At 44.7% G+C, this 19,645-nt stretch overlaps 1 protein-coding gene across 1 annotated transcript in view; it reads right to left on the bottom strand.

Moving 5' to 3' along the window:
• SEMA3D (semaphorin 3D) overlaps positions 1–19,645 on the bottom strand; it is a 174,830-nt gene that overhangs the window by 56,046 nt on the left and 99,139 nt on the right. The window contains exons 8-9 of the mRNA XM_082223091.1: positions 18,813–18,955; positions 543–657 (exon numbers count right to left, since the gene is read on the bottom strand). Coding sequence (XP_082079217.1) covers positions 543–657; positions 18,813–18,955 — 258 coding nt within the window. The remainder of the gene's footprint in view (positions 1–542; positions 658–18,812; positions 18,956–19,645) is intronic.

Below are 19,645 nucleotides of genomic sequence, written 5' to 3'. Positions count from 1 at the left end.
CCTGTTCCCGGCTTTCCACTTATCCAGGGGTTCACCCTTGACTGACCTATGCTGGAACCCTGGGTCAGTGCTACTTGCATGGCAGAGAGCTAGTCGAACCAGAGCCTATGCAACCAGTCACTTTCTGTAATCAATAAAGTTGTGGCCTAAATTCTGCCCCAAACCAAAATTTGAGTCGTGTGTGAATTTATTTAGGGGGGAGGTTTCTGGGTCTGAACATGCAAATTTTATGACAACAAAACCTGCTTACAGGGATCGCCTTGAATACTGTGCCACAAAAGTCCCCTAAACATCAGGGGGCTGTTAGTTGACCTCTACAGAGAAAGATTACACTGTACACATTTTTGTTCCATATTGTGTGTCTACCTCACAGCTGAGCCCATTTGGGGGGCAATTTGGGAAGTGAGGGTTTAAAGAAATTTCCCATGCCCCCAGTAGCAGCTACTTTCAAATGAAGAAAATGGGTTTATAGAGTCTTTATCTTCTGTGATTAAAGAAGGGATGGGGGAGAGAGACAACCACTAAAGCTGAAATTCACTTACGTAGCTCGTCAAAATGTGTAGCTGCTCCCTCTGGACCTGGGATCGAGCAAACGAACCTGGCTTTCAGGAACGTGGTCCACTTGTTTATCAGACTGCGTTGGCCCCCCATGTCGTTCTGATGGAAAAGAAACAATGTAATTTAATTTCTGCTGGAAAGAAAGGAAGACTTTTACCTAAACAGCTTTAAAAAGTGTAACATGCCTGTTTTTCAGAAAGAAAACTTTTTCAGGGGAGGGGGGAATTATGAAAATGAAGAGATAATATAGCATTTTCTACACTTGATGGGAGCAGAATACTTAGCCAGTGGCGTAGCGTGGGGGGTGCAGGGGGGGCCGGCCGCACCGGGCGCAACATCTGGGGGTTAGGGTTCGGGGGCGCAAATCCACGGGTTAGAGGGCACAAATTACTTGCCTTGCCCCGGGTGCTGACAACCCACACTACGCCACTGTACTTAGCTGCAGGAGATTTTAACAAGCTGAGCAGCCATTTGTGGACGAGTGGGATCACTGTCATCCAGCACAAGCACCTCACCTTTCTCTGGGCCTGACATAGACAGGTGAACTTCTTTTTCCATATGTAGGCTCCAGTCTAACACAGGCAGACTCAACTCCTACAACTAACATGTCTCATGAAATCCTGGTAGCACCTATGCAATGAATCCTTGGATGGTTTTTGAGTAGAGCCTGGGTGGCCATCTGTCATGGATGCTTGAGCCGAGATTCCTGCACTGCAGGGGGTTGGACTAGATGACCCCCAGGGTTGCTTCCAACTCTATGAGTCTATGAATAGCAGCACCAGAAAAGAATATCTGAGGGGCAGGGGGCGAGAAGGGGCAAACAATATATCTGATTGAAGGAGAGCTTTGTATCAACAGGATCAACTGGATCTCAGGCATTCCTGGTGATAGTACCTCTCTTTGGAATGACCTTCTCAGAGAAGGGAACCTGGCTGATAGCCTTGAAACTTTTTATATATCGGAGTCCAACAATTTATTGGAGTCCAACAATACCTGGAGGACCACAGGTAAGCACACCAGCTCCAGACAATTGCTAAACAACTGCACGTTGTACGAACAAGAGTTGTCTGGGATATGATTTTCATAGCTTCATTTTTCATCTCAGTTCCGTTCTTTAATTCTTCCCCTTTCCAATCAATGGTGTCTATGCCCTGGACACAGCTGATGGAAAACAGAAGGTTCTCAATCAAGTGACATCAAACTGGGAGGGGTGGCTAACACCCCAAAGGACAGGCTCACACTTCAAAACGACCTTGACAGATTAGAGAACTGGGCCAAAACAAACAAGATGAATTTTAACAGGGAGAAATGTAAAGTATTGCACTTGGGCAAAAAAAATGAGAGGCACAAATACAAGATGGGTGACACCTGGCTTGAGAGCAGTACACGTGAAAAGGATCTAGGAGTCTTGGTTGACCACAAACTTGACATGAGCCAACAGTGTGACGCGGCAGCTAAAAAAGCCAATGCAATTCTGGGCTGCATCAATAGGAGTATAGCATCTAGATCAAGGGAAGTAATAATGCCACTGTATTCTGCTCTGGTCAGACCTCACCTGGAGTACTGTGTCCAGTTCTGGGCACCACAGTTCAAGAAGGACATTGACAAACTGGAACGTGTACAGAGGAGGGCAACCAAAATGGTCAAAGGCCTGGAAACGATACCTTATGAGGAACGGCTAAGGGAGCTGGGCATGTTTAGCCTGGAGAAGAGGAGGTTAAGGGGTGATATGACAGCCATGTTCAAATATATAAAAGGATGTCATATAGAGGAGGGAGAAAGGTTGTTTTCTGCTGCTCCAGAGAAGCGGACACGGAGCAATGGATCCAAACTACAAGAAAGAAGTTTTCACCTAAACATTAGGAAGAACTTCCTGACAGTAAGAGCTGTTCGACAGTGGAATTTGCTGCCAAGGAGTGTGGTGGAGTCTCCTACTTTGGAGGTCTTTAAGCAGAGGCTTGACAACCATATGTCAGGAGTGCTCTGATGGTGTTTCCTGCCTGGCAGGGGGTTGGACTTGATGGCCCTTGTGGTCTATTCCAATTCTATGATTCTATGATTCTATGAATGCAGGGAACAGCATTGGGCTAATGAATTGATAATCTGCCTTTGTGCACCTTCTACAAAAAGTACATTTGGGCACAATGAATTCAGACTATAGGGTGCCACAGGGCTCTTAGCTGTCTTTACAATAAACCTCATTATATTGCTAGATAAAGCTCTTAAGGGTTTTCATTTCACTATGAATAACAACTTAATTATCGCCTTTGCTTAGTAGTCTCTTAAACTGTAAGGAGATCCCAGCGCTCCGTCTGCAAGTGACTCCTTCCAAGGAACAAGAAAGTACCTATCAAAAGTCTGCTATTCACTTGTGCCTGGGTGTCAGAAGCACGTACAGGAAGGCTGCCAAATGTGAGGGAGATATTTAACCCTGGTCAATTACAGTAAAACTATAGTCACATGGAAAATCTGAACTGACTTTTTCGGGAGGGGAAGGAAAAGGTACTAAGAAATTCAGGGCAATTATATGCTAGGGAGACAATGTAACTATCTTGTAGACCATCATGAACAGTTCACCACTTCTCTGATCACGATCATATTTGGCAAGAAGAACTGGAATAATGGCACAGAGCTGCCTAAGAAAAGCACACCGCTTTCAGAAACATCTTATTTTAACGTTTTAACAGTCAGACACAAGCTGAAGCAAGTATTGCATCCATCAGCACCTTCATTGAAATTCAGAATCACATGGTTGGAAAGAGAAGCACATGTGGCTGGAATTCCTTGTTTCTTTATATCTGGTTATCATAAATTGGGGTGAGGGCTTTTTCCAGCCTTTGGCCACATTCGATTCCCCCCATGGGCAAAACGTGTGGCACTGGTGGGCCAGAGGGGGAAAGGGGGGAGGAGACAAAAGGGGGCAGAACAATGGATGGCATGACTCTGACTTTCATAGAGAAGGCTAGATACCAGCCATGTGAAAGCAAGATACAGGTTAAGAACAAGGTTCAGGCTTGGCAAAAGCACTTGAGGAGGCCCCAATAGGGGTTGTGGCCTGTGAATCCAAAGAGAGGACTGGACAGAGAAATCTTTATGCATTTTCTTTTTTCATGAAACCAGCAAAACTTCCTCAAACAGGAGTTTTCTGTATGTGGGAATATGGGGGAATATGTGCACTATACATTTAAAGCAGCGTCACACCACTTTAAACAGTCATGGCTTCCCCCAAAGAGTCCTGGGAACTGAGAGCTGTGAGGAGACCCCTATTCCCCCTTCACAGAGTTCCCTAGGAAAAGGGAAGGGCTGTTAAACCATTAGTTCATCTGCCCTCTGGACAAGAGAATGTCTCCCTTGGCGAAAGAGGAGCAATAGACATTTCCTCTCCTCCTGTGTGCCCCACAGCAATATGTGCATTGTACAGGGATACATCACACACCTGCCAGTGGGAGATATGTGTCTCTCTCCCACTTGAGTATGAGCTACAAACGTAGGTAGAGGAAAAGCCAACGTATTTTGCTTCATCTTCATTGAGGCTCATGCAGTCCACACCAGCCAGGTACCATAAGTAAGCTGTACTGCACAGAACACAGCGTGCAGACTTTGCAAATCACAACCACGGAAGAGAACAGATGCCAAGGGGGAAATTAAGAGAACATCTGCAGCTTGCCATTCCCAAATCTTACTGTAAGTCAAAATGACACACATCAAGAAAGAACAGCTGAATGCATAGGAAGTTTTCTGGACATCAATCAAGCTGGAGGACATTGAGAAATGCAAATGCATTGCAGTTTAAAAGTAATAATTACAGAAAGCAGCTGTGTAAGTCAAACCAGACAACATGTGGAATTTGAAGAAGTTGCTTATTAATTAGTGCCTGCAGCAAGTTATGCAAAAGCATCTATCAAAGGAAATTCCTGGCAAGAACAGCAGGAAATAAACGAAAATCAAAAAGAAAGAAGCTCTTGAGTTCTCCTTGCATACGTAAGGAGAGAGTTGATCTTACTGGCAAAAAGAAATACACACACACACACACACACATATATACACACACACACAGCTACAGTAGGTTGCATTAGAGAAAATTCTCTGGTCACATTTAATAAATTCCCTGAGCTATTCTATCCTGAAATGGACGAAGATGTTCTAATTTTCTTAGCTCCATAAGCTTATTTACTTTAAATGCACCATTACACTTGTGGTTTCCCAGTAACAGTACTTTGCCTCAGTAAATCCATCATTGCTCACAATGCTTGCTTGTAGAAAACCAAGTCCCTGCCACAAGGTTCAAGTGTGAATTGTGCATTGTGAACAGGATGAGCTGTTTAAATAGTTGCTGTTATTACAGTATTGACCAGCAGCAAGAGACCATTTTGTGCAGATATAAACACAATATTTAAAGAGAGTCACTGACCACAATAAGCTGTGACATGGGAATCTATTTACCCAGAGTTCATTATGGGATTGACTACTCCACCAGGACAAATTGCAGATTCTTTTGGACATTTCCTAAAAACTTAGCAGCCTAGGATAAGATGAACCTGGCCAACATCCAGAGACATAAAAATTGAGAGAACTGCTGTGCTCTTCCTAATTATTGTTAGACTGCCATCCTTTCGTTGAACCAGAAGAGTGTGCAATTCTAACCGTATTACCAACACGGGAAAAAGCATCATTACTCTAATGTTACTGTAAACATGTACTTTAATGCGGAGTGGTATTAATATGTTTCTGTATGGACACGTGACAGGGAATACCAGGATACTGCCTCAATTTTGACAATTTTGCGGTCATGGGGGGCGGGCAGGGCCAGCCCACCCATAAAGTGGACTGAAGCAACCACCTCAGGCAGCAGAATCCCACAGGGGATGCACAGAGAGATCTTGTGAAAGTTCAGTGAGATCTTATGCAATCTTGTTAGAAGCTGCTGCCATGTGACCGTGGTAAGCGAGGCTTTGACAGCAGGGCTGGCCCCTTCCCAACTTTGCCTCAGGTGGTGAAACAAGACAGGCCACCCCTAGAGGGAGGTAATTTTTGGGTGGAGCAACTGAAGTCTAGGTACTTGGTCTCCATCCTCCTTCTTGACCCCTCCACTCCTCAGAAGTCCCTGCTTCCTTATTTGCTGGGCTCCCAGTTCAACAGTGCTGTTGCACAGCTCCAGGTCGATCCAAAATTAGACCATGCTCATCCATTTCTTTATTATGGGTGAGGGGCAGGTACCACTGACACCTGGGTGGGTGATCTAGGTGAGACTGACCTAACTCTGGAATGCCTGACTGGATCCTCAGTGCAGAACAAGGCAAGACTGGAGGGTCAGGCAGGGTGTGTCACCATGGACCTCAGGACTTCCACCTCCTTCAAAAGAAAACCTGTTGACCCCAGGGTGGGCTTAGAAGGTCTGCATTCGGTGTTGGGTGTGAGAGAGAACTAGAAATGCTGTTGGAGTACTCACCACCACATGGGAGCCAATGAGAGCCAACAATTCTCGACCCAGGAGCAATGTCCATGGGGCTGCCTCAATGGGAGACCCAGTCTAACACATTGAGTGGGGCATACTCTTGATGTAGCCTTTGCCATGAATGATGTGAGGGGTGGCCTGAAGACAAGAGGGTACAGTGCCCCCCTTCATCATGGTCTGGACTGGTGGGAGTCATTCCCATTTGGTGGGTGTTAAGACCATTTGTAGGCTTCTTTTTGCTCTTCATTTCATTGGACTTCATCAAGGAGCCTGGTGGATTCAGTCTTATATTCTGGTAAAATGCCTCCCTTCTCTTACTTTCTCCATTTTACTATCACTCACAGAAATTGTACTAGAGACAATTCTAAATTGCGTGCTTGGACCTCCTAATTTGAAATCACTCCAAAAATAATTCAGGGGAGGAAAACTTCCGGATATGATGTGAAAATATTTTCGAACTCAGGAGTCAGGTTTTCCGCAGCTAACCCCATAATTCGGCACATCTGATGTGAGAAAATTACAGCTCTAAAAAAGTAATGGGAAGTCGGCAAGGCTGGCCAGCAATGGGAGCTAAAATAATCTCTCACACATAGTTCAAACAAAAGCTGTTTCCAGAGCTGATGTGGTTCACTCATTCAACATTCCTTTCCCTCCACTTGCTGTTTCCACTGCTGTAAAAGGATGATGATTGCAAGCAAAAATTATGTGATATGTATTTGTTTTTATACAATTTTATTTCAATTTATATTTTTTTAATGTGCAGATGGTACAATTCCTTGAAGTTTGAACCAGTTTTGCCTTCTGGTTTAACCATCAACACCTTGCTCTAACAGGTCTCTAGTATGAGGATTTAAGAAGGCAGTAAATTACAGAACTGGTTCAATAAACGTGTGTCCTTATTTCTCTGGAATCACCCTTCTCCCTTATGACCCATCATGGCCCACCCATATGTCAACAAAGAGGATAAATTAGGTTCCAAATTGCATAACATTTGCATAGAGGAATACTGAAAGTATAGATGTGAATTTAAGGGGGGGGGGTAATTTCTATGAGTTCTATCCAACCCTTTCCTGCCCCACATCACCCCACAGATCTACTCCAGCAGATTCGTGGGGAGGAGAGCTTCTGGCATCCCTGAGCAGGCTCAGGCAGGCTCAGAATACATCTGAAGGACTCAGTAATTGAGATCCGTTGCTGAAGCCCAGTAACTGCAGATTTTGGCACCATCCCTCTGTGCCATCAACGGAGTCCTCAGAAACATTACTGCATATAATCCATACAGGTAAATTCATCTGCTGCAGTTGCTTGTGTTTAATCCTCCTTGAATGTGTACCTCCAGCAACGTGGCTGCTGCTGGATCCACAGTTGCTCTCAAGCTGGTCCAGATAAGTGCAATAGGGTCTGCCAACATGCCACACCCAACCCCTCGCAACTATGGGATGGCAGCAACTGCCAAGACAGCAACAGCCATGCAGGTAAAAGGACCAAACCAAGTATTTTAAAGGTGTCTTAGGCAAGGATAGGCCCATCCATCAGTTCTGGTTTCTTTCTGTTTCTCATTTTTCCAATCTTCAGTTCCCCTCATTTCTACATCGATAGTTTATTGTTTCTTTTTAAAAGTCCTCATCAAAATTCGGCAGCAGCTTAGGGCAATTTTCTCCTAATTGCCACATTTCCCCCCCATGCAATTTTGCCTAAAATACACAATTTTGCTAAGTAGCCCCCCACCCAACATAATACATTCTGTATGTTAGTTCCAATAATATATGCTCCCGTCCCTAACTTTAGGCTTCGTCTACCCATATGGCAGTATATGCTGGTGGCAGGATGGCCCTCCTAGAAGGCAAGGGGAGGCAACCACCTCAGATGGCAGGGTCTACAAAGGCAGTAGACCCCAAGGTAGATCTTTATCCCTTGTTCCTGATGTTGATCTTTGCTCTTCCTTCCCTCCCCACCCAGGAAGAAAGCGAAATTTTGTGGTTCACCTAGGGTGCCAAAATTTCTTGGGCTGCCCCTGACTGCCGGAACTGTATGTGGAGTGTCGCTTTTTTAGACTATATGTGGCGGTATGACTTTTGAAAGCTGCCTCACATCTGTGCAGGTAAAAACCAAGCATACTGTGAAGGAAAGTTCTAGCCGAGCCAACTGCCTCTTGTGCCAGATTCCTGTTTTCAGTGGAGCACTTTAAAAAATGTCATTTGTCTCCTGCATTCTGAAGAGGAACAGTTCATTCAGTACCTCTGAAGTCTACCGCCATCTCTTTTATTTTATCATTTCTTTGTATATTATCATTTCTTTATATATACCGACTTCTTCTCCAAGGATCTCAAAGCATACATGGTTGTCTCCGTCCTCATTTAACCCCCCACAACAGCCCTGTGAGGTTGGGCTGTGCTGAGAGACTGTGACTGGCCCAAGGTCACGCAAGGAGCATCATGGCTGTGTGAGGATTTGAACCCTGGTCTCCCAGGCCATGGACGTGGGTGGCACTGTGGGTTAAACCACAGAGCCCAGTACTTGCCGATCAGAAGGTCAGTGGTTCGAATCCCCATGATGGGGTGAGCTCCCGTTGCTCGGTACCAGCTCCTGCCAACCTAGCAGTTCGAAAGCACGTCCAAGTGCAAGTAGATAAATAGGTACCATTGCAGCGGGAAGGTAAATGGTGTTTCCGTGTGCTGCTCTGGTTCGCCAGAAGCAGCTTAGTCATGCTGGCCACATGACCCGGAAGCTGTCTGCGGACAAATGTCAGCTCCCTCAGCCAGTAAAGCGAGATGAGCGCCGCAACCCCAGAGTCGGTCACGACTGGACCTAATGGTCAGGGGTCCCTTTACCTTTACCTTATTCCCAGGCCACAGTTCAACATTCTAACCACTATGCCATACTAATGTTTCTGGGGCATATATAGAACAGGTATTAGGATTACAAGCATGCTGGTGAACGGAAATGACTGGCAGAATCCGAGACCAGGGAGAAGAGTCAGTGGAAGAAGATTGGGGGAAATTTAAAATCTATTTGCAGAAATATTGTAAAATTTCTGAATGCTGATGACATTGAAATGCATTGCTGGGGTTCTAGCAACAAGGTAAAATGTAAGATTAGACCAATAATAGATAAATTAATGGGATATGAACTTGCTGAACCAATTCTTAAAAGGGATACAAGAACGGGAGATGTGAGGAAGTCAGGAAAATATGTGAATTTAAGATGTAAAATTAAGAAAGATGGAATTTTTGTGTTTTTCTTATATGTGCTTTTTCTTTTTTTATTTTAAGCATTTAACGTATGTGTCAGGGCTGCTACCCAGTCCCAGCTCACATAGGACCACGCTAGCCAGCGTTCGCGTTATAAGAGTCTTTATTGGGTTACAGGTTCCATTTCCAAACTGCAATGTGCAGCCCTACGTCTTCTACGTTAGACCGGCGAAGACCCGTCTGAGTCTCCGCCTCTAGCACACCAGCTTAATACCCTAGCCTTGCTCCACCTCTTGCGCCTTTCCTTCCGTCTCTGGGTCCTTCTGCCCCCCGGGGTCTCCTCCTTCCTACTCTCTTCTGACGCTGACCCCCCGGACCCTTCCGCCTCCTTGCGGCGGGCTTTGGGACCTGGCTCACTCTCCGGGCTGCTTACTGCGCCAGCTTCCGCTGCATTTGAACTTGGCGCGCCCGCCCAACCCTCTACCTTCCTCTTAACCGTTTCCTCGCTCCCTGATGTGGGCGTGACTACTCCTGACTCATGCCCTCCCTCCTGCTGAAAGCCTCCGGAACCTGATGCCTGGTCCCCTTTCTCCCCGCTGCTCCCAGCTGGGCACGTTGGTCCCGATTTCCAGCTGCTGCTCTCTGATTCCTCTCTGGCCCCTTCTTCCTGGGGTGTCCCCCTTCTTTCCCCCCTTGCTCTGACCGCTGGCGCTCCCTTCTGGGAATCCTCGGACTCACTGGACAGGCTCGGGGATCTCGGGTCGTCATCCCCACTCATCCTTCCTTCATATTCCTCCCCCTCGCTCTCTGTTTCCTCCCTTTTCTGCGTCTCTGCTCCTGAACCCCTGACAGTATGTATTTTTGTATTTTGTAACTTGTATTTTTGTGTTTAATGTTTGTACTTTTGTATTTTGTAGTATGTAACCTGTGACTTTGTATCCTTTTTGTCTTTGTACTTTTTCTACACTTTTCATTGTTAAAACCTAATAAAAAAAATTATAAAAATAAAATAAAATACAAGCATGCTGGTGAAAATAGCCCACTTTCAGCAAGGCTCCTGTTCCCGACTGACATTTCCCCCCGTGAGTGCATTTATGGCCTGGAGATTTAAGCCTGCAAGTCCATTTCCCCTTTTAGGACCCATGGGACTCGACAGCGCTTCCCTACGCCTGGATTGCATCCAGAGGGATAGGAACTGACTCCTCATCCATGAGCGTTAGAAACAAGCCTGCCACAAGATTTACCAGATATTGCTGTGCACAGATTCTGCCCAGAGACTCTGCCCTCCAGAAATCCATGATGGGAAAAGCAGAGCAAAGCATCCAAGCCAAGCTCTTAACATCTGGCAAATCAGCGCAAAATGTTTCCTGCTTTGGCTGTTTATGGGACAGTCGACACGGAAATGAGATCACTCCAATGTCCACCTGCTTTTTTACATTATTTTTTAAAAATGCCATCTTTTGAAGTTCTAAAATGATAGAAAGCACTAATTTACAAGTCTGAAAGTCCTTGTGACAATGTCTGCAAAAGACTGTGGGAAAGTCCAGTTTGAGAAAGGTGCTTATTTGGCAAACCCACACAAACGTTCTCTCGCACGGGGCATTCCGGTTCTGGATCACCGAGCAGAGAGCAAAAATAACTAAAAATTATGCTCCCGTCTGCATATTCAGCAACATGTCTGGGCAAAAAGTCCAGGAAGCAGAATGGCTTAAATGCTGGGAGGAATGACCAGATGCGTAAGGGGATTAAGGTTTCTAGAACCTGGAAATTACTGTGGGGGCAACGTGTGTAAATCAGCAATTACTACTGCCTGCCTAGAATTGAGAACTTGTGATTTTACAAATACCTAGTTGGAGCCTGATGGGATTCTGGCACATTGAGAAAGAGACTGCTGGGTATGGGATCAAAGGGGTGGGGGGAAATGTGTGTGTCCATAGTGTGTTGGTATTTTTAATAGTGCAATCATAAATAAAATTGTATATATTTTTTCCTCTTTGTATCCTCCCCCCATTCCCAGCACCTACAAAAGAATAGAAAAGAAGATTTTGGAGCAGTGGTGTTGAAAATTAATAGATTGCTACCATTATGTTATCCCAGTAGTGATGTATGGAAGTGAGAGCTGGACCATAAAGAAGGTTGATCGCCGAAGAATTGATGCTTTTGAATTATGGTGCTGGAGGAGACTCTTGAGAGTCCCATGGACTGCAAGAAGATCAAACCTATCCATTCTGAAGGAAATCAGCCCTGAGTGCTCACTGGAAGGACAGATCGTGAAGCTGAGGCTTCAATACTTTGGCCACCTCGTGAGAAGAGAAAACTCTGTTTGATGTTGGGAAAGATGGAGGGCACAAGGAGAAGGGGACGACAGAGGACGAGATGGTTGGACAGTGTTCTCGAAGCTACCAGCATGAGTTTGACCAAACTGCGGGCAGGAGTGGAAGACAGGAGTGCCTGGCGTGCTCTGGTCCAGGGGGTCACGAAGAGCCGGACATGACTAAACGACTAAACAACAACAGCAACCATTATGTTTAATGATATTGAAGGGAAAATGTGGCTAGCAAAGTGGGCCAGGTTAAATCACAAACAGACCCCCAGCTAGAAGGTACCAGTATAATAGCCTAAGGAAGGCAAAGCAAAATGTTCTCATGTGTGTGTTCTAATCATCAAGGCCAGGACTGTTAGAAATGCAGTGATGGGCTGCAATGTTACGATCATGGTCTGTGAAGTGCACCCCAGTGGAGAGGGGATTAGGTTTGGGTCTTTGTGTTTTTAACTAAGCTCCAATTAAGGGGGGAAATGGGGTGCACCTACTTGCTTAGCTACCTGCTCCCAAACAGTACTAAAGTCTAACCGAGAATGCATGTGATCCTTTTCCTTGCAAAGCCTCACAGCGAAGTTCTGAGAACCAATCACCAAGCAGCACTTTAAATCCTGCTATTCTGAAATGATGCTTTATTTGAATAATTGCATGGTGCACGACAATACTGGAATGTCTTTGATTGACACCAACAAGGGTATCAATATACCCTTAGCAATATCAATATCTCGTAGGATGTGACTTTGCCACGAATGCTATGGGATCATGTTTTATGTCAGGATTATCTGAGAAGACAGTTGATGTGAAGTATAATTGTTCAATTGACACATAAATGGAAAATGCCTAAATATGTATTACTTGGGTTACAGATGCTTCAGGTAACAAACTCTGCTAACCAGGAAGTGGTTGCTTCAGATTAAGAACTTTGCCCCAGGATAAGAACGGAAATCATGCACCAGCGGCGCAGTGGCAGCAGGAGGCCCCATTAGCGAAAGCCCGCCTCAGGTTAAGAACTGTTTCAGGTTAAGAACGGACCTCTGGAATGAATTAAGTTCTTAACCCGAGGTACCACTGTACTGCTAACTCTGGAGAAATTCCACTGCAGTATTCTAAGGGTTTCTGAGCTCTAGCTGCGGTGATAATTAACTGCCGTTGTTTTCTGCTAGCTAACACATGAATGTTTAACCTTAGATCACAAGAGAGGTATTGAATTGCAAATTCGCCATTTTGAAGGGAATTGCCTTGTTTTCTTTGTTCCCAGGCTCTGTAAAATTAAGGATGTGTAAATAGCTGTCCAGATAAACAGCCCCAGGCAGGGTGCAAGCTGGAATGCAAGGCTGCGGGGAGAGACAGACCTCTGCTTCCAGGTCTGTTGAAATTATTTCATATTTTGTAAGATGCTGAGTCTATGCCTTGGACTGGCACGTGTCTTATGGAATTGTTTGGATGTATCAATTGATGTTTTCATTTTGTTTTGAAGACAGTTCTGCAAGTAAAGTTTTAATTAAACGCATGGGCCTTAATAATGTTTCATTTCCAAAAAGGAGTAAGTTTTCATGCATCCAACTGTACTTCAAACTTCACAATATTAATACAATGGTACCTCTGGTTACGTACTTAATTCGTTCTGGAGGTCCGTTCTTTTTTTTTTAAAAAAAAAGATATTTATTAAAATTTTCAAGAGATTACAAAATGAAAAAATAAAAAATAAAAATAAAAAATAAAAACAGTTAAAAACAACTCAATCTTTCCATTACTTATTTTTCATTAGCTTGTTTCCCGGACCTCCTCACGCCTCCCTTTTTGGTATTCCAGTTCAGTTTGTTAGTTCAGCAAATCCTTCCCCTCTTTATTTATCCTAATCTTTAATCTTAAAATATTGTGACATTAATTTTTTTACCTATTAGTAATCCATTTTTCAAATTCCCTTATAGTATTACAGCTAAAAACCACTTAATTTCTATCCAACATCATTCTAGCATTCATTAATTTTGCAATATTTCTGTAAATAGTCTTTAAACTTTATTGGAGGTCCGTTCTTAACCTGAAACTGTTCTTAACCTGAAGCACCACTTTAGCTAATGGGGCCTACTGCTACTGCCACGCCGCCACCACACGATTTCTGTTCTGATCCTGAAGCAAAGTTCTTAAACTGAGGTATTATTTCTGGGTTAGCGGAATCTGTAACCTGAAGCGTATGTAACCTGAGGTACCACTGTATCTGCAATAGTCATTTCTGCAGGCAAAGCGATAGACCCAATCTATTTGGAATTTAGTAAAGCCCTGCTTGGCAACTGGTTTTAAATAGGGTCCCTCATGTGTAGAATGACTAAAAGAGTGAACAGAGCTGGCTCTCCACTGACATTTCCATGTGATCCAAGAAGAGCAACAGAGAAGTAGGCTGAGCTCTTCCCCTATGAATCAAAGTTGGTCCCTCCCATTGGCCTGTGCCTCGGATTAAACATGAGTGTGAGTAGATAAGAGAGAGGTTTTACCAGACCCTTGGTCACTGTTCCTGACTGGTAAAATCAGTCTCTCCATTTGCCTCAGCGTGAGTGAAGTGAACAGGGACAGGGTGAGAACAGAGAAGAACATGGAAGCACCTGCCAGGATCAGAGCTTGGCTGAGAGCCAGGAAGGGGTGGAGTCTCCACCTCCTTGATAAGCAGCTGTCAGTCTGAAGCAACAGCTCCTCTTCCAAACTCCATCCTTCCTGGCCTGGGGAAATGGGCAGAAAGTGGCAAGAAACAGGGGAAGCTTGGACTTAGATGACCCTCAGGGTCCCCGTCAACTCTACGGTTCTGTGATTCTACGATTCCATGAGTCACCTACCCTTATTTAAATGTGCAAACACCGTTCACAGGTTATGGCACCAGCTCTCTATTTGCCAGTTAAACTTGTTTTGTATTTTCTACGCCTAATCCTACCGGGAGGGGGAAACACAAAACAAAGCCAAGGCTTTGGCTGCACTTCATTTGATATTAGTGGGAACATTCTAGTTTCCCCCCAAGCAGACGAAGAAATGCCAGCTACTGCAGATAAGCAGCTGATAACGTCTTTAAGAAAAGAAAAGCAAAATATCAGAAATGCCACTTGTCATGACAAATTATGCATTTCAGTCCGACCGTGGACGTTGAAAGAACTTCCTCGCAATTTATAACACTATCCCCTAGGTGATATGCAGAATGAAAAATGATGCAACCAAAATCAGGGGGGCGGGAGCGGTTTGATGGCTCTTTTTTTAAAAGCAAAGAAAGAAGCATGAGTCAAAATAATACAAATTAAAAAACAATTTTCTCAAAATTGGAAATGGTGAAAGAAACCCACGCAATACTACAGGACATCTGAATCCTCTAATCACCGGGTAAGATGAAAACGTTGACAGATGTTTGACCCAGAGAGACAGCATCCGTAAAGCCCTGATGTCAACTTGGTTACGCCGTTTAACCCTTTCCCCTCAATGGTTGTGCTCAGCTCTGTCCATTCTCAGACCAGGGAGCTGCCTCCCACCCACACAACTGCAAATGATCCCCCAATCTGTTCATCTAGAGGAGCCAGTGTGGTGTAGTGGTTAAGAGCGGTAGACTCGTAATCTGGTGAACCGGGTTCGATTCCCCGCTCCTCCACATGCAGCTGCTGGGTGACCTTGGGCTAGTCACACTTCTCTGAAGTCTCTCAGCCTCACTCACCTCACAGAGTGTTTGTTGTGGGGGAGGAAGGGAAAGGAGAATGTTAGCCACTTTGAGACTCCTTCGGGTAGTGATAAAGCGGGATATCAAATCCAAACTCTTCTTCTTCTTCTAGAGAGATTCGAGGCAGGCAGGCCTCACTCTCAAGCTAAGAGTGACAGGGTCTAAAGGAGCAGAGCGATTGCAACTGTACAGTGTGTGACACACACCAGAAATAAATTCATTCCAACCATCCCTAGGTATGGTTTTTAAAAATCCAGAAAACATCCAGAAAGGTCCCCTTCTTAATTTTTTGAGGGGGGGGGGGCAACAAAGAGTCTTGTAATAAAGCTGCCTTATGCAGAGTCAAACCCAGTGTTTTTTTTTCTGGGGGGGGACCCCTAAACATTTTGTGAATCTAAGTTTGGCCTCATTGAGGGGCAATATTTCAATATGAGTAGGAAAATGAGAGCACCTCTAAACATTTCTTTAAGAAAAAAAGCACTGGTCAAACCTATCCTGGTCTGCCTATCCTAGTATTATCTACTCTGACTGGCAATAGTTTTCTAGACGTCCATGCAGAGATCTCTCCCATCCTCTGCTACTTGGTCCTTTAAGGTTGCCTGGGAGGGAACCTTGGCCCATCGGCAATACTCAGCCCTGGAGATCTGGCTCTTTCCACAGCACTTTAAAAGCAAACAGGCTGCTCAGCAACACACACTCCTTAGCCAACACTCTGTCCTTTGCCCTGGTTCTCACAAAGGTTGCAGACCTGGGTCTCAGCTGCGCCACTTCAGAAAGCAGGCAAAGGACCACGCAACTGAATGCTCAGCCACGCAGACCATATCGCTCCACATAAGAAACTGGATGTCAGAGAGAAGGGGTCCAGTTGTGGCTTCTTATGGGCAGGGATTTTTTTTCATTTTTATTTGATAGAGAAGCAGTTCATTGTGTGACCCCCCATCCTTTTCTCTCTACTCTTTTGCAGGCCTTTTCAGGACTCACACTGTATGTAATTGTATCCAGAACCCCTTTCAGGTGTTCATTCTAGGGCAGATACGTTGGGGGAGGGGGTGTCTTAGTGATGTTGGTGGTGATGGAGGTTCTGCGGCCATCCAGGACCACAACTGTCCCTTGGGAGAGTTGGACAGAAATCATGCACTATAAAGACCCCAGGGCCTGCCGTTCCTTGAGTCAGATCAGAAGCCTAACCAGACCAGTGCTGGACTGTGCCTCAGGGGTAGATGAAAATCCTTTGGCCTTTCTCTCTGGCTCTTGGGATGCTCCCCAGGCTACACCTTCTTCTTCTTGGTTCTGATCAACACCCACCTCAAGTGCCCTTGCCTGACTAGATTGTATCCTTAAACAACGGCAATGCCTCCTGGTGGCTTGAATGGAGAGACCATGTGTTTGTCAGAGGGCAGAAACTCCTAACCTTTCCATGGCAGGAATGTAGCCTCCTAACTGTACAAACTGTAAGAATCACATCCATTGCCAAACTCTGATTTCCTATAGCATGCCCACCACTTGCAGGTGCCCCCTCCCAAGGTTTTCCACAGACGGATGTTTCCCCCTGGGATGAAAAATGTTTCCCACTCTGGAGAGTCTATAGTCAATCTCTTCCCCATATCTTGAGCTTCTTTAGCTGAACTAGATGTCCTACAAATGCAAAGCATACACTTTGTAGCTGAGCTATAGTCTCAGCAGTCAGATCCTGGCACGGATTTGAATATGTTATTAAAATCCGTGTGACAAATTCTGCACAATCCTTATCTTGCTTTATCTTCATAAAACTACCACTAAGGTACCCACCCCCTTTTTTTCTGGCAGAGATCCTGTATCTTTAAAAGGTCACAAAGACAGACATGGAATTGGCGAAGCGTTTCCCATCACTGCTCTTTCATAGAAGGAAGGAGGTGCCAGTTAAACTTTCACCTGCCGCAGGGAGAAAAATTCCATCCGATGAAAGTGCTGACCTTAAGTTGAGCTGTTCGGACAGTATCTGGGCTGGTTTGGACACAAAGAAAACCCCTCATTTTGGATTATGAGACTGAGCCTTTGCCAGCCTTGTGCCAGTACAATTTCCCTCCCTCTCTAACACCCCCACGAGGAGGCTGGGTGCTTTTGTTTTGACTTCAGGTGAACCACAACTTATTGTGTTGTTCAAAACTTGACAAATGGTGGTTAACGATGGTTAATTGAACCTCACCACAGTTTATGAACAGTGGCCTTATGTTTTGGATGACATAATAAACTATGGTTAATTATCAGTGGGAGTTTCTGGTGTCCTCTTGGTCACCCTGGGGCACTAGAGGAGGGAGTGCAGGAGCTCAAGGCTTGCTGTGAGTGGACTTGGCTGGTAACAATCCTGGAAGCTCTTTCCAGAGAAGAGCAAAGGAAGTTATAGGACTGTTATGCTGTCACCTTTCTCCTTGCTTTATTTATCTATGTTTGGCCTGTGTTTCCTTTAGCAACATGTTTATTCCAAGGAGTTGAGAGGGGAAGGAGCAAGACAATGATGAAAGAACAACTCTTTATTTGCCACGGCAACCAGTGTGGAACACTGCTCTGGCAAGGTACTGTGAAACACATTCACAAAGGACATCCAACTGATGACTTCCTTGGTCTGCAAGCAAGCTGTCTCCTTTTTAAAAAATGTTTTAATTAGTGGTCAAAAGGGTATTTCATTGATGACTGCTGAGATTTCTACCTGGGACGCTTATTGATTGACTACTGTTGTCATTGACTGTTGACTATAAACTGATTTTACAGTGCTTGGTCATATTTGCGTTTTGCAGTTCTTTTGTTCCGGGATACCTGTTGTGCATGAAAGCTCATACCTTGGCTTGGGTCCCTTTGGGCAGAGCATGCAATGTATAAATATTGGCTGGGATTCAAAGCGCTATTTTAGGCACACCCAAAAGCTTGAACATACCCAGGTTTTTAAACAGCTGACCCTCCCCGCAATGCTATCTCCTTCGGAAATTCCCTCCAGTTTCAAAACTGGTTTCTCATGTGATGGTGGCAGTGGTTTGCTGCTTGAGAAACACAAGCCCAGAGCCCTGTTCTTGGGATTCTAGCCATAATAAATAACATGGATGGAACCAGAAAGTGTGAGAGTACCACAAACCTGCAGGCCAGGTTGTTTCAGGCAAGGAAAATATAAGAGCAGCCCCGCACAGCCCTTTGAATTCTGGGAAATAATATACTGGAGCAGAAGGTGATGAATGGGTGAAAGAACACAGACCAAATGCTATGGGGGGAGAGCAATAGCGAATACATACTGGAAAACTAAAAAAAACAGGAGTGGATTAGTTTGTTTGGGTTAGCGGTGATTTGTGAATGTAGAATGAGAGTCTCACTATTCAGAGGCAGGTAATTAAACTGGCTACTATTTAACTTCATTATCAACTGTGAAAATATAAGAATTCCAAACTCACAGCTGGCTTATCAAACCAACAGTGCAGGACCAGTTGAGAGAATGTGAGACTCCATTAGTAATCCATATTATTGTAGGTAGCCTAGACAGTACTTTGAGGAAAGTTATTTCCTCCCTTGGGCAATTAATATTTATCGAGGAAACAAAACTAGAGAGTGAGTTTTGCATATATTCTCATTGCTCACCTTACAGACTCGGCCAACTCGGGAAAGGATGGTTTTGTCAGAGGTGCTGCTATCCTGAGAAACTTCTCGGAAAAAGAAATAGATTTTGTCATCGTCTGGATTATATGTGTCCGGGATAGGGAAGAGTCCAATAAACTTTGCTCCTAAAAGACACCCAAAATACCAAACATTGTAACTGCATTGATCTGTGTTTTCTAACTCCTATGAGATGACACAAGACACTGAGGCGGGTGCAGAAGGAAGACTTCCTACCCTGAACCACAATGGGGCCTCCAGATCTTGATGGACCATCAGCCAGCATCAGCTGGCACTGATGGAGCAGTTGGAATCCATCCAACGTCTGGAAGGCCACAGTTTTCTCCATCCCTGGGAGGTGGGATTGTGTGCTCTTCACCTCTTCTTTCTCTGAAGTCAAGTGTGGTGAACCTCTGGCCCTTTGGACATTGCTGAATTAAAAGTCTCATCACCCCTGGCCATTGGCCAAGACTGCTGGAGCTGACGGAATCTGTAGTTCAGCAACAGCAGCAGAACCTAAAGTTTCCCCACACTTGTCCTAGGTGAATTGCTCATTGAACAATCAGAATTCGTCTTACACTTCTGATTCTAATGCAATGTCAGCCATGACACAAAAGAATGGAAGTCAAAGGTAACATTGTCATACTGTTAACCACCAGGACCATTCAGTCATCCTGGCTTGCTACCATAGGAAACCACTCATTCATCTACAAGCATTTTGTCATTTAGGCCAGATTCACTCCTGTTTGCATGAACTGGACCAGCATGCATGCATACTATGTCAATATTATTTGTCATCCAGAGCATGGTGTGGACAT

Source organism: Podarcis vaucheri (assembly GCF_965113315.1).
Source record: "Podarcis vaucheri genome assembly, chromosome: 5".
In the NCBI taxonomy this organism is placed as follows: Eukaryota; Metazoa; Chordata; class Lepidosauria; order Squamata; family Lacertidae; genus Podarcis; species Podarcis vaucheri.
Note: the sequence above shows the minus strand (reverse complement) of the source record. Positions and strands in the feature narration are given on the sequence as shown.